Consider the following 13,868-nt stretch of genomic DNA (forward strand, 5'->3'; position numbering starts at 1 on the left):
CAACAACATACCGTACCGTAACTCCAGACAAGCACCACAATCCTGCCCTGCCACCCTCGCCTCTCTGCTTGTCACGAGTATGTCAGGGCTCTGTGGAAAGTGCAATGGTTCCAAGACAAATTTTGACACATTTTAATGGCAGAGGAAAGACTTTGTAGCTCACAGCCTGCATTTTCAATGCAACAGGCAAAAGGGAAATCTTTTCTCTCATTTCCATCTCTCTGTGCCAATAAAAAAAAAAAAAAGCTTAATGGCATCAAATGCCTGAGATTTTCCAAGTTTCTTGCAAACGAGCATTGCCCAACTTTGGTGAATGTATTTTTTTTTTTTTAGGTCTAGGTGCAAACCTGCAGATGCCTTTTCAAAGCTGACTGCCACATATTAAATACTCAGCAATACAGAGAGAGTGGAGCAATGTCCCTCCCTGGCTTTGCTGAAGTCAGCAGGAGTTTCACCACGTCAATGTTGCCTGATGCAGACGCATGTGCCATTGTGGACCTAATGTGGAGGTGGAATTAAAGTCTTCCAAACACCATTGAGCAAGAAACTGGGGAAAAAGAAATCTTGTCTCCCTGCTCAACACTCCTTGGATAAGTCATTTGAGATCTGTCTGTGTGAATCATTACCACCACCCCCAAAAAAGGGGTATTAAGAAACTATCTTCACAGGGTCCCAAAGAGCCATTTATTGGATGTCCAGACACAACTGCAGGAGGGGAGGTGACAGAAAACAGCCAGAACACCAGTGTTTTCATTCCAACACGTTCATCTGCACCCAGTGACAAGGTGGCACTGAACACCCCCCCCACCTACCTTAGCAAGGCGCTACAGGGAAGTTTGCACAGCATTTGCTGCATGGTAGTGTTACGGAAAGTCTGATGACTCCCATTTTCTCCAGGGTTTGTTAGGATAGAAAAAACCTAGACCAGAAATGTCTTTGTCTAGCGTTCTGAAAGAGAAACAACAACAACTGGTTTATTTATATATTTAATTTTTAATTAAAAAATAAAGGTTATCTTAATACATCTCTTGCAGCCTTTGGGCAAAATGCACCCTTAACAAGACTTTATGAAACATGATGCACATCTATTCTTGGCACACATCTTAAACAACCGGGAACTTTCTGCAGCAACTTCTTAAATCCATCATTCTCCCAAAACCCTGAAAACATTTAAACGTTCTTTAAAAAAAAAACCCTACAAAAATTACAAGATGGCCCAAAGCAAAAATCCCAGATCCAAGCATCCCAAAGCTTTTGGAGCAGACTTAAATCCAAACCCTCATCTCATTCGAAGTTTTATCCTGGATCACTGCAAATTCACAGACACGGCACCCAAACAACCAAGAGAGATGAATTCTGGATGCTGACCCGGGTATCAATCTCGCTTCAGCAGCTTTGATCTTTACACTGGGCCAGAGCAAACCCATGGGTCTGAACTCCTTCCTAAAACTGTTTAAGTTGGGCCCATCCCTAACAGAAATAAGTGCTGGTTATACAATGAAATGGTGCTATCAGAGCTCCCCATTTCTTAGCTGTCCCTGATCTGAGAGCAGACCAAGTACTCCGTCCATTTGCACTACTTTAAAAGGCAAGGATAAAGTCGAGAGAACACACTGAACCGTCCAACGCAGTCGTATCACTACACATTTGCCTCCCGCAGGGTGAAAGGAGACCTGGACGTCTCCTTTATTTGCCAGGAGCTGTGATGTGGTTTTCTCTGGAAACACCTTCAGGCCTCCGTCATTATCTGTGGGAAGGCTTACGCACACCGCCGGAGGGACAGGTTGTCACCACTCACGTGGGATGTCTGTGTTCCACCGTGGCCCATGATGGCTGATTCCCAAAGGCACAACGTGACCAATCTTTAGACTTGTACACAAGGTCTACATATATATGTATATTTATATATATATGTACACACGCACAATTACATACATATTTAAATATATATATACACATATATATATTTGGTTTTGGTTTTTCTCTTTTATCTTTTTTTGCTTTTCTTTTTTCCCCTTTCCTTCCTTGCTTTCCCTTTTAACTTAGTGGTGTAGTCTCCTCTGAGGAGGGCTCTGGTATATGTTCTGGAGACTTCTCGGTCTCCAAAGAGACTTCTGGCTTCTCCTCTGTCAGTTTAGGCTCCTCAGGGGCTTGAGATCCCTCCAGCTCCTGACTCTGAGCCTGGCTGTTCATTTTCTCTTCTGCTTCGATTTCCTCCGAGGTGGGAATGGAGTTTTTCTTTGGACGGCCTTTGGGTTTTGTTGGAGCCTCCTGTCCACCCTTCAGCACCTGGAGCAAAGAGATGAACGGTCAGGATCAATCTGAACTCTGCTGCTGTGGGACATCCTTTACAGAAGGCTGAAACTCGGCTTCCACCTCAAAGTTAATGACTTGGTCACCATTTCAGCCTCATAGAAATGCCCTGCATTCATGGAGTGAGCTCACCCATACTCTCATACAAATAAAATGAATTGCAAACACTACCAGCAAGAACACCCAAACCTCTGCAGGTGTCCAAGTCAGTTCCTATGGGAGGACCAAAAGCAGCCTATGCACAGACCTCAACACTACAGACAGAGAATATTTTATGCAGAATTCAGGTCCTTTCCCGAGTGTTTGCTTTATTCAAAGCCCAGATTAGAACAGTCATAAACCTTAGCCAGGATTTCCTCTGACTGCCTTTTCTCCAGCCTCTCTGGCTTCTGAAATAGTCTTTATTATGTTGTTTGTTTTGTTTGTTTTTTAACACTTGCATTAAAATACACAAGACCCCTCTCATCTCTACAGAAGGCGGGGTCCAGCACAACAGGTCTGTTCCTACGTTTAATTCCCTCTCCCTTCACGACCACTGCAGCAACAAGACGCTTCCAAACAAAGATCTGTATCCAAGCTAATCCCAAATTTGTTTTAAGTGGCAGTAACTTCTGCAGCTGTCTCATACATTACAAATACAGTCTAGAACTGCATCTCCTCTCCCAGATCAGAATACATAAACATCTCCACTGGAGAATGTGACAGCATCATGGTTCCCACCAGGATTTATCGGACAGTTGTCCTTTCTAAAAGCATTTTCACTGGAAAAGGGCCATGAAGCTGAGAGTAAGTGGAATTGGTAAAAGAAAGATCTGAAAAGCAAGAATTAATGATATTAGCTCTCAAAACTGCACTGGTTTCCATGGAGCGATGCAATCTTTTTTGTCTATGCACATAACCAATCCAAAAAAAAACTGTTCTGTTCTAATTTCTTTCATCCCTTTGCCTTGTATGCGTCCTACTGCCCATGGTCCCTCTAGCCTACCACATATGTTGCAGTATGAACTTTTTATAACAGAGTAAGTCTCTAAGAAAAGTGATCGAGAATAAAACAAAATTTGGTATAAACAGACACAGGTCACTGACATTATGCTCAGCTTCCAAATCTGTTCTTTTGAAATCGGTTTTTAATGATGGCAATGAACCACTTACCATTTTCTTCCACTTCATCCTACGGTTCTGGTACCACGTCTTCACCTGGAGCTGAGTCAGCCCCAACGACTGGGCTAAGTCAAGCCTGGGAGACAAGACAGACATTGAAATGAGTTCATGGAGGAGAAGAGCTCAGATGCCAGGTGCAGCCAACCCAACACTGTAAGAGCCTACAACAGTGGGACTGCCAGAAGAGACAGCTATTTGTCACTCCAATCTGTCGTTTTGAGAAAAGGTCAGACAAAAGTGGTAAACCACTGTGAATTTAGGATGTACAGATAGATGCTCTTACGGAAGAAGCAAGAATATTTAGGTGCTTGCAGGCTATCTGTTCTCTTTTCTCCTCTGTGATGGATGGACAAACGAGAAAGTCTAGAAGTTGTACGAGTTTGCCTGCCCTATTTGAAACGCAAGCCTTCAACTGCTGACGCTCCATGTTGGTATACAAAGCAGGGAGCCAGTGGTACACCGCGTCCCTGAAGAATAGGTCTATGGTATCTGAAGCAAGCACGTAAGAACCAAGACACCCAGCATCAGTCTGCCTTCAAAAGTGCTGCTCTTTGTATTGTCTATCTTCTTCTTCACTACCTACATAATGGGGATGATAATACTTTCTCATTTCTCACAGAGTAGTAGTACTTCTAAATCTATTCATTTCTTATGCATTCTCCTATTATAGGCAATTTAGGCTTATAAATGAATGTATTATTTGCGTGTTTAGCTTAAGGGTATATGTGGCAGACAGCCCATAATCCTGATTCATCCTCCACAAATCTCCAACCTGTGCAAGTTCATCCGAAACCATTCATTATTTCTCTATTAAAACCCAGGATATGAAGCAAATGCAGCTCAGAGTAACTCTTTATCCTTCCCCACAGGTGACAGCACCATTCATCTGGCAGCGTTGTAATGGAGTTGCACAACGGAGGGAGTTGGAAATCTTCAACGACGCTGGGCAAGTGCCCCCCAGAGTCACGCGAGTCCTGCAGGTGGGACAGCTCAAACTCAGAGTCACATTCCAAGGTGTTCTGGATTGCGTGAACTTTTTGGAAAATACTTCCCCGCCTTTGGATGGGGAAACACATTTGTCAAGGCCAAGTTTTTCATAATGAAACTTTTGTTTCGGCTGGGCTCCTAGGGCAGTCAGGCTCACTCTCACATGTACAAACACCTACGTACCCCACACCAGCTCTCTGTGCTCAAACGCACACTCATGGATTCATGCTTTTCCCCCACTTTGATTCAGGCTAGACCTACAGGCTTGGTGTGCCTGCTGCCTACGCCACTATATAATATCCCATTGACTTCAAGATACCATCACTGTTACTTGAGAAGCAGAATCTAGCAGAGGCACTATCCTGTTGTACCACGCTCCCTTACTACTCATAAACCAGGCGCTTCAGTTGCCCTCCAAGCGGCACAATTCACCATCATGTTTCCAGCAGTGAGCTGACAGAGAGAAACACTGCTGGACTAACTCCTGCCTTAGTGCACATGTCTTATCACACTTTCATTACCTGCAACCAGTTACCACCTCCTGCCACACGCATTAGCGTAACCAGCATTGCCTAGAAACCTGAGGAAACAAACAGAGGGGAAGTGGTACGTGGACAGGAATGGCTCAGCAGCCTCAAACATGTACAAAGCCAAGGAACAGTCACAACACAAAATTAACAGCCCCAAGTGCTTCATCAACAGCGTCAACCATCTGGTTTTGTGAAGCTGTGAGGAGTCAGTTCGGGAGCATTAGGAACTCTGAAACTGGCTGTGCCCATGGAATTTGGTCTAGCTGCAATCCTTGGCTTTGGTGACGGGCAGCATGAGCGGAGAATGCCAATCTTCAAAACCAATTGAAATACTAGGACACTGCCATCTGTGGTGTTCAAGGTCTGGTATACCTTTCAAACCATCTCTAGGTCTACAGACTTAACAGGAATTGGACAGGCCTTTTTCCTGTAATTTAAATTTGTGGAGTAGGATTCAAAGTCTTTTTTAAAGAAGACGAAGCCTCTCCTTAGTTTAGCTTGTCCACTTGGTACCAAGTAGTCCCTAAGGCCTTGCCTTTTCCCTCACAAAGACAGGGTACCTGCTTGTGCCTTGACAGGGGAAAGTAGCCTTCAACCCTATGCAGCCCTCTGTTTTCGAGCTGATGGACAGGCCACCACCTGCACATTGAGTTGCTACCCAAGTTTGCCAGATAAAAGCTAGTTCAGCAGCCAGCTGAAGCTACAGCCAATCCTCTCAGCTGCCACGGAGACACAGCCATCCACCACCAGATCCAAGGAGGGGACAGGATCTAAGTTAGCCTTGAAGTGGAATCTGGTCATCTGCCCAAGTCCTTGGCCATGGCAGAGGCATCTCCATGGAGCCAGAAGGCAGCACACTGAAGCCAGGGAGTGTTTGGTGTATGAACAGCCAAGCAGGGCTAGAGCAGCCCTTTTGCTCATTACTTTTCCTACTCTAAGAGACCGACCCACCTGTCAGGGGTAGACAGATACTTCTGCTTCTGGAATTTCTTCTCCAAGCCCATCAGCTGGAGCTCTGTGAAGATGGTCCTGCTCCGGCGTGGCTTTTTTAACCGCGGCGTGGGCTGCTCTGCCTCCGACTCACTGCTGGCATGGGTCTCGCTGGCAGCTACCTCCGAGCTTGAAGTCCCCGAGGAGGGCTGGGCTGGCAGCACGCGGGAGCTGGTGGCAGCTGGGACAAGGTGAGGGACCACGGAGGGCTGCCTGGTGATGACGGAGATGAGAGGATATGCCCTCAGAGAAGGGGACCCTGGCAGGGAAGGAAGCAGAGGCAGATAAAGGCCAGTTCAGTGGCAATATGGTTAAGAGATGGGAGCACTGGCGAGAGTAAGGAGAGAAAAATATCTTCTCTGGCTCTGCCAGGCATTTGTTAAATGACCACAAGCAAGTCCATTCCCCTCTCTGGACCTGTTCCTTCTCCCCAGTTGCACATGTCTAGCTTTCCTTGGGCTGGGAGTCTTGGCACACGTTTCCCTAGCACAGGGAAAGGAGGGCCTGCGTTTCCATTTTTTTTATTTAAGGCGCTATTATAATACACACCATTGAAGTCATCTGCCTAATTACCACAAGAGATTAAACTCAGCAAACGATGAAACCCATCCCCATTCACCCAACTCTGCTTCTCTACAGACACCAGGACAGGGTTCACTGGAGACAGTTACTGAATCTCCCTTTGCAGGCAACAGACAATGGAGTTCAAGTCCCCATTCATCTCATCCTCTAGTAGGTAACTGAGAGTCAGATGAATCACACTTTCATCCTCCGCTGTCTGTACTGACCCTGTTGACTACACAGGCAGAAGAGGATGAATAGATTGGAAGCTGAGCTCTTCACTGACTCTTAACTCCACATCTTCTACCAACCAGTTGATACCAGCCCTAAAAAAAGCCGACAGTTCTGCTCCAATCCTTTCAGGTCAGGGCCAGTTTGGGATGACAAATCTAAACACTAAAGGAAGTTCTGATTCACATCAGACCATCTGAATTTACAGCTATAGACACATTTCTGCTCAGCCTTAGCCCCAGGAAATTGAATGTTCCCTTAAAATTCAGGCAGGGGAACAGGGCTGGGTATGGGAAATGTGCACTCGTTGCATGATAGCACTCTCTACAGCTTTGCAACCAACCTGCACAGTCTTGGGCAAGTCGCTTTCTTGCTCCGTACCTCAGTTTACCTCATTTGCAAAATGGAAACCATCTTCCTTACCTACTTCACTGGTGGTAAAACACGGATTAAAGTTTAACGTACATAAAGTATTCTGAGATCTTTAGATAAATGGTGCTGTGGAAAGGAACATATTACACCAGCAGGCCTGATTGTGAAACTTTTAATATGAATCACCACTAATGAAAATAACGATCTGTAGACCTCAATGAGTCTATTTGGGTGAGTAACTCATCACAGTGGAAGAACAGAGTTGTCAGCCTGGCCTGCTGATGACCTGCATTCCTTGCCCTCCTCCCCTGAGCGAAGGGTTGCTATCGCATACATCAGGTCCCAGGTAAGCTGCGGTGCACAGGGTACGTCAAAGAATCGTGCAGCTCATTGACCATCGCTTCTCTCCACAACCACTGCAAGCTGTACAAAATGCAGGCATTTACAAAGCAAGCTTGGAAAACTCTTGCCAAAACACTGTAAATCCCAACAGACTGGGATTCAAGCAACACTGTAAATCCCAACAGACTGGGGCTTAGGCAGACTGGGACTTAAACCTTGCTTTCTCCTCCATATCTCTGCAACATTAAAAATCAAAATATTTCCACTATATTTAAATTATTCCACTTAAACCACCGAGGAAGTACTTGAGAGATGAGATCAGAATTGCCAAGCCGAGCGTTAGCTTGTGTAAAGCGTTATCTCCCTTTTTTTTTCTGTGGAATTTTTTCAGCTGAAGACCGTGCTGATCTACAGCATCACCAAGTAACCTGGCAGAAATTCTGCCTTGATTTACAACCTCAGTGGCTGTTCAAAGATCATAAATTAGAATAGACCATGCTGTCCTTTGCTTTACACTACTACTTCTGCCCTCACTGGTATTTATGCACCCACTGACACCAGCCCACTACATAGAAGGTAAACCAGATCCTGCTCCCGTAGTCCTCGCCCGTACCCACTACAGTTAGTTTCTGCCGTCATGGGATATCAAAAGCAATGATGACTGCTCGATGGAGCAGATGATTTCCTCCGTTTCAGCCAAATTTGCCAAAAAGAATCAGCCCCTCTTCCCTTCTTGAAGGGCACCTCTATTGCAAGAGTCCTAAGGAGGAAGGTGAAGCCACCTCATACAATCATTTAGGTTGGAAAAGCCCTTTAAGATCATCAAGCCCAACCATTCCCCTACCCCTGCCAACCCACCACTAAACCCTGGCCCTCAGCACCTCATCTGCCCGGCATTTAAATACCCCCCAGGGATGGGGACTCCCCTTCCCTGGGCAGCCCCTTCCAGTGCCTGACAGCCCTTTTGGTGAGGAAATGTTTCCTGATGTCCAACCTAAAGCTGCCCTGGCACAACTCGAGGCCATTTCCCCCCTCATCCTATCACCTGTTACCAGGGAGAAAAGACCAACATGTACCTCACTACATCCTCCTTTCAGGCAGTTGTAGAGGGTGATAAGGGTTAGCTTACGTGCCATAAAGGAGTGGACCCATCTCTATTATATACCCTTATCCTGCTGGTAGGGGGTCCTGGTTCAAACCTTCCCATCACATAGCTCCTGCCCCCCTGCAGGTTCATTTGCCAAGCCTTATCTCATAGCCTGAAACCCCATTCCTGTCCTTGCACATGGGTGGCTTTCGGTACCAGATCACTGGTTAATTTATACTTTTACCCTCGTACCCCCATATATTTTCAGCAGGGCTCTCCATAAACCACAAGATTACTAAGGGGTAATAAATCACCAGAGCTCAGAAACTCCTGCAAGGCTCCAAGTGACTGAAACCACTGGACGAAAGCATTTTTACAGGGAACTCTCTTCAAGAGAGGTCAGCAAAAGGTATTTGATATCAGAGCAATCCAGGATATTTGCTTTCCCATATGGCATGGTAGCAGCATGTGGGACTGCTTGGAGTGGGGGGGAAGCTAGCTACAACTGTCCCAGGGTTTAAGATCTGCCTCCATCAAACAGCACAAAGTCTCTTCAGGCTATTTTTCTAATAATCAGGTAGGATCAGGAATAAAAGAACTGCTTTCTTCCTCCCAAGACCAGCAGTGAGAACTTGGCTATTTTTGCAGGGTAAAACAGGGGTTGGTTATTAGAGAAGCAGATGACATTGGAGTTGTCCAGGTCCATGTTTTCAAGTGCTGAGCACCTGAATGAGAGGATACATTTTCCAAACTGTTCAGCAGCCAGCAGCTGTGACCTGGCCAAATGCTCAGAAAAGCTCAGCACATGCTTATTTTTGGTGCCCACGTCAGGACACGTATTTACTTACGGCACTTCTGAAACCGCTGTTCTACTTCTGTGCAAGTACTGGTTTGCAATTGCTGAGTTGCTTCAAGCCCCAGGTGGTGAACAGATTTGTGAGGCTGTTGACATCAAGTGCCTTATATTTGTTTATCATTTGCGCTCATAAGAGAAGCCTTTGCTTGTGGTTTGACACCAACAGTTGCGACAGTGCTTTTAGAAACCATCACAAATAATGAAAGCATCTGCTGATGTCCAGCCCAGCCGTATACAAGACTTCTCAGCTTTCTGCCCTCCGCCTGATGAGGACACAAGATGGTTAGGGCATGGAGTAAGGACAACATTTGGAGAAAGACGAGGCTGCAGATATTTTCTGGCGGGGAAAGGGGGCAATGCTTCAGCAGTCAACTCCCCTTGCAGATAAAAGTAAACGAGAAATAGCTAGCTTCTACGTTGTACCAGCTAGCTTCTAGATCGCAAAGAAAAAAGCCCAAGTTCAGTGTCCTGTTCTGGATCTAGTTATCCCAAAGTTCAAAGGTAGCTGAAGTTGAGCCAGTCTGTTGTCTCTAGCTACACTATTAACATGACTCCCCTTAAACCATCCGTACAGTTCTTGTCCTGATAAAGCCTTGGCTTCCAAACACTATGAAATCTGAGGCTAGATCTAAATTTCACATCCCCCAGAGTTCAAAGGTATTTCTAGACTGACATGGTATTGTAAGAACAGAATAATTTCTTAATCTTCAACAAATTAAATGCTGGCAAGCAGCTCTTGTCTGCTCAGCACTGTTGTGACACGCTCCGTCTCCCAAGACGGGAAGGAATGGAAACAAAGTGCGAGCTCGTCCTTTCTGTACCTGCCTTTCAGAATGGTTTCAGCTGCACGCGTTACTTCCCTGCACTGTTGGCCGAGCCCCTTTTCCAATCCTGTATTTTGCACTTGAAAACCAAAAAGCAGCCCCCATGAGCCAGAAAATGAGGAGTTAGCTTGCTACCCTAGTGACACACCTCAAGTATTTATTTTATTGTCTCCATCTAAAAGAATCAAGAGGCAGCACAGTCCCGATGGTGAAGCCACCAGTGTTTTAGGACTCAGGAGGTCTCAATGCTCTTCATAGGGACAGTGGTCTCTTACTATGTGGTTTCATACAGAAAAATCCCACTTTTATCTATTAAAATAGTCTTAATCACCCCAAAGTCCAGGGTAGTCTCAGACTCACTTTGCTGCTGAACACTTCTCAAATACTTGGGAATTATTAGTATAATCCATATTTTGTACCATGCACAATGGAGAGAGCAGTGCTTCAGCAACAGAAGTTTTCCCATAGTTATTTTTTAAGCATTTGAATAGTCGCAATTGCAAACAGCAAGAAAGCTCTTATTTCTGTCCATCTCCATAAAGCAAACATCTGGCCACTCAGTTGCTAAAACTAACCAAGAGCTAAAAATAAAAAGAACATTGGATCTGCAGAGTGTTTTCTAAGGATCTAAAAACATTTTGCTTTGCTATTTAAAATCAGGCCATGCTGGCAGCCTCTGTACAGGGAACAGACCTGCCCCTTGCACAACGCACCAACCACACCACCTTGAAAGGAGTTGGCTTACTCAAGCCACACAGGTCTAGAAGAACCCCAGACTCCTAATCACATGAAAAATATTTGTCCTAGAAATGTATCACAATCTAGCTTATCCAAAGATATTTTTTTTTTCCTCACTTGTGAAGAAGTATGGACAATCCATCCCATTTTCTCCAGAAGGTTTTAGTCAGGAACATCAATTTTTACTAGGCAGAACAAGCCAATATCCCAAGTGTAAACCTGCAGCCTTTTACTCCCTCTTCACCCAGGTGTGAACACAACGGGCAAAGCAGCAAAGCCTCAGGCCTCAGCACACTGGCTGCAGCTACATCAGCAGGGATCAGGAGCTCTTCTTTTTCATCAGACCAACCTGGAGTCAGCTCCGCTCATCTGCTGGGCCATTTCCATTAAACGTCGTATAACCACCAAGGTGTGACGCAATGGGTACATCACACCACTACAACAGATTGCGTTGCAAGAGTTTTAATTAAAAATAAATACTTCAAACAAATCTTTTCCCCTTCTTTTTCCCCCCTCCCCCTCCTCCCTGGCTTACTTTCAACCCTGGCAGACACAGACTAGAGGGAAGAGAAAAGGGAAAGCACTAATTAATTGCACTGTTTGACTGCCGGCAATGGCAGAGCAGTTCTCCTCCTAGGCAAACTCAGCTAATTCTGTTTTGGAAAGAAAGAAAAAGGAAGGAAAGATTTATGGATCAGCTCCTCTTGGCAGGTCAGCCCTGCTCGGAGGCAGAATGAAATCTCACTCAGAATGGGCTGCAGTGAAAGGTAAATAATAAAAGAAAATGAACTTACGACTCAGGAAGGTCTATAAATCTGCCGTCTCCTGAGTGTCAAAACAAAAGTGAACCAAGGAGTTGAGTTCATTTAGAAAAGAGCTTCATTTTGCTGAAGGAGTGGGCAGCCTACTGAAAGGAAGAAGCAAGCCCTGAGTGAAGTAAAGAAGGCAAAAGAAGCAAGGAAAAGTTGAGAATAAGTTGAACCGTACACAGTTTGTTTAGCGGGGAGGGCTTTACATCTACTTTTTCCACCACAGGTCCCCAAAAGCTGAGGTCTGCCAGCCATGCCATTCCCACTGATCTTGGCTGGACTTTACCACCAGAGCCAGAGCTGAGCGTGGACCTGGTACAATCCAGAAACTCAACATGGCCCAGGAGCCAACTGGTTAGAGACAACAGCCAAATACCCACAGGACGTCCCCTCAGGTCAGTGTGGGCTCCTTTGCCTGGTGGTTGCTGGAGCCAGCCGAAGGCTGACTGGGGACCTAACATGACTCTTGTGCAAGGGCTGTGCTCCTTCTGCTGAGCCTCCTCAGCCACCATGCACCGCACGGACCTGCAGCATCTCTCTTGCCCATCAGAAAACCCACCAAGGGTAGTCAAGCAATTCTTGCTCTCAGGTTAGACCCTACCCCATCTGTTTTTGCTGACATTGGATTTAAGCTACCTCTGCTCCATCCGTACCAGGCTCAGGCAGAGCAGCCCCCAGATATGGGGGCCTCTTCCTGCAATGTCCTTGCCCCCCAGCACCCTGAGGATTGGCAAGCACGGGATCAGCATCCCCCCGGGCGCTGTTGCCTGTCTTTCCTGGAAAGGTGACTCTCCCTCTCCTGGTAGGGCTGGTCTCTGCCCACATTCAGCATTGCATCGTTGCACAGCCGGGCTGTCGGCTCCCTTGCTGAGGGCACTTGTCATGGAAGCAATCGCGTGGTCGGGCAAGGCCAGGCAGCAGGCAAGAGTTGGCGGGACAAGGAGCATGCATGCAGACTCCCTCCTCCTCCACCCCCCCTGCCAGCAGAGCTCTACCCTCGAGCTGCCACGTTTATCACTGACTAAGCACCTCCCCAGCAAGATTTCTTCTCGTCTCTTCCCCCTGCTTACATCGTGTTTCTAACCGGCACTGTCAAACCAAGATACCTCACTTATATGCAATTACATTGTATTATCCAATGACACACAAAAAACTTAAGCCACTGTGCAAGTAAAAAAACCTGCGCTCATCTACTCTTAATGTCTTCCTTAAGCTCTGCTTTATGATTATTAACTATCAGAAGACAGCTTGCATCAGGTTCTTCCCGAGATCAATGCTGTGCTCCACCAAGCACCCTGATAAGGACGTAAAGGCAAAAGGAAAGAGAACAGCAGCCATGGGCTGTGCATCTACCAGGCAAATTCATTCCCCCTTAGGAACAAGCGCTTAGGAGAGGGTCACAGGGCAATAACCAGGTCTCCTTGCATTTGCAAGCCCCAGTCCTTTCCTAGATGCCCTGCCCACTGGGGTGCTGTCATTAATACGCGCTTGAATCCCACGTTAAAAAAAATGACGTGGGTGATGTTTATGCTACGCAGCATGGTGCTGTGCACAGATCCCTCAGCTATCTCTAGAATGGGAAGCAGCACAGCCATGCCAGGCTATGACTGCACCTGAGCTAATTATGGCCTGAAGAGAGGTGGGCTAGGTTGTGAACACCACGCTGACAGCCTGACGGTTTCCCAGACATGAGTCGGTCTATGTGCACGGCACAGCCCTTGCCACACGTTGACACAGATGGTCTTTCAGAGCCAGCTACCCCTCTTGTATCCTCTCCTAAGGGGCTCCAATTCCAGGCATAGCCACAAAATCTTCCTGAAGCTGTCCCCTGCACAAGCCAACTGAGCCTCAAGCCCAGAGGTGGTACCAAAGTACGGACTTAAGCGTTTTTAGCAACCCTGTCAAATAAAGCTTGGCCAGAGAGGTGCCGACAGGTAATTTGTCAGGAATTCTTTACATCGACCGTTCAGACAGTGATTCACTTCTCATTCTTTCCAGTCTTACCCTAAGACCACCCTGCAGAGCCTACCCCTCTTTGAATACTGAAATAGCTGGAAAACCTGCATG

At 46.3% G+C, this 13,868-nt stretch overlaps 1 protein-coding gene across 1 annotated transcript in view; it reads right to left on the reverse strand.

Moving 5' to 3' along the window:
* Positions 1-2,037: 2,037 nt before the first annotated feature.
* The window catches only part of BARX2 (BARX homeobox 2), a 176,534-nt gene continuing 164,703 nt past the window's right edge, over positions 2,038-13,868 (reverse strand). Inside the window, exons 3-5 of the mRNA XM_035891837.1 lie at positions 5,943-6,240; positions 3,466-3,550; positions 2,038-2,289 (exon numbers count right to left, since the gene is read on the reverse strand). Coding sequence (XP_035747730.1) covers positions 2,038-2,289; positions 3,466-3,550; positions 5,943-6,240 — 635 coding nt within the window. The remainder of the gene's footprint in view (positions 2,290-3,465; positions 3,551-5,942; positions 6,241-13,868) is intronic.

Source organism: Egretta garzetta, unplaced genomic scaffold, assembly GCF_000687185.1.
Source record: "Egretta garzetta isolate BGI_Z169 unplaced genomic scaffold, ASM68718v1 scaffold943, whole genome shotgun sequence".
In the NCBI taxonomy this organism is placed as follows: domain Eukaryota; kingdom Metazoa; phylum Chordata; class Aves; order Pelecaniformes; family Ardeidae; genus Egretta; species Egretta garzetta.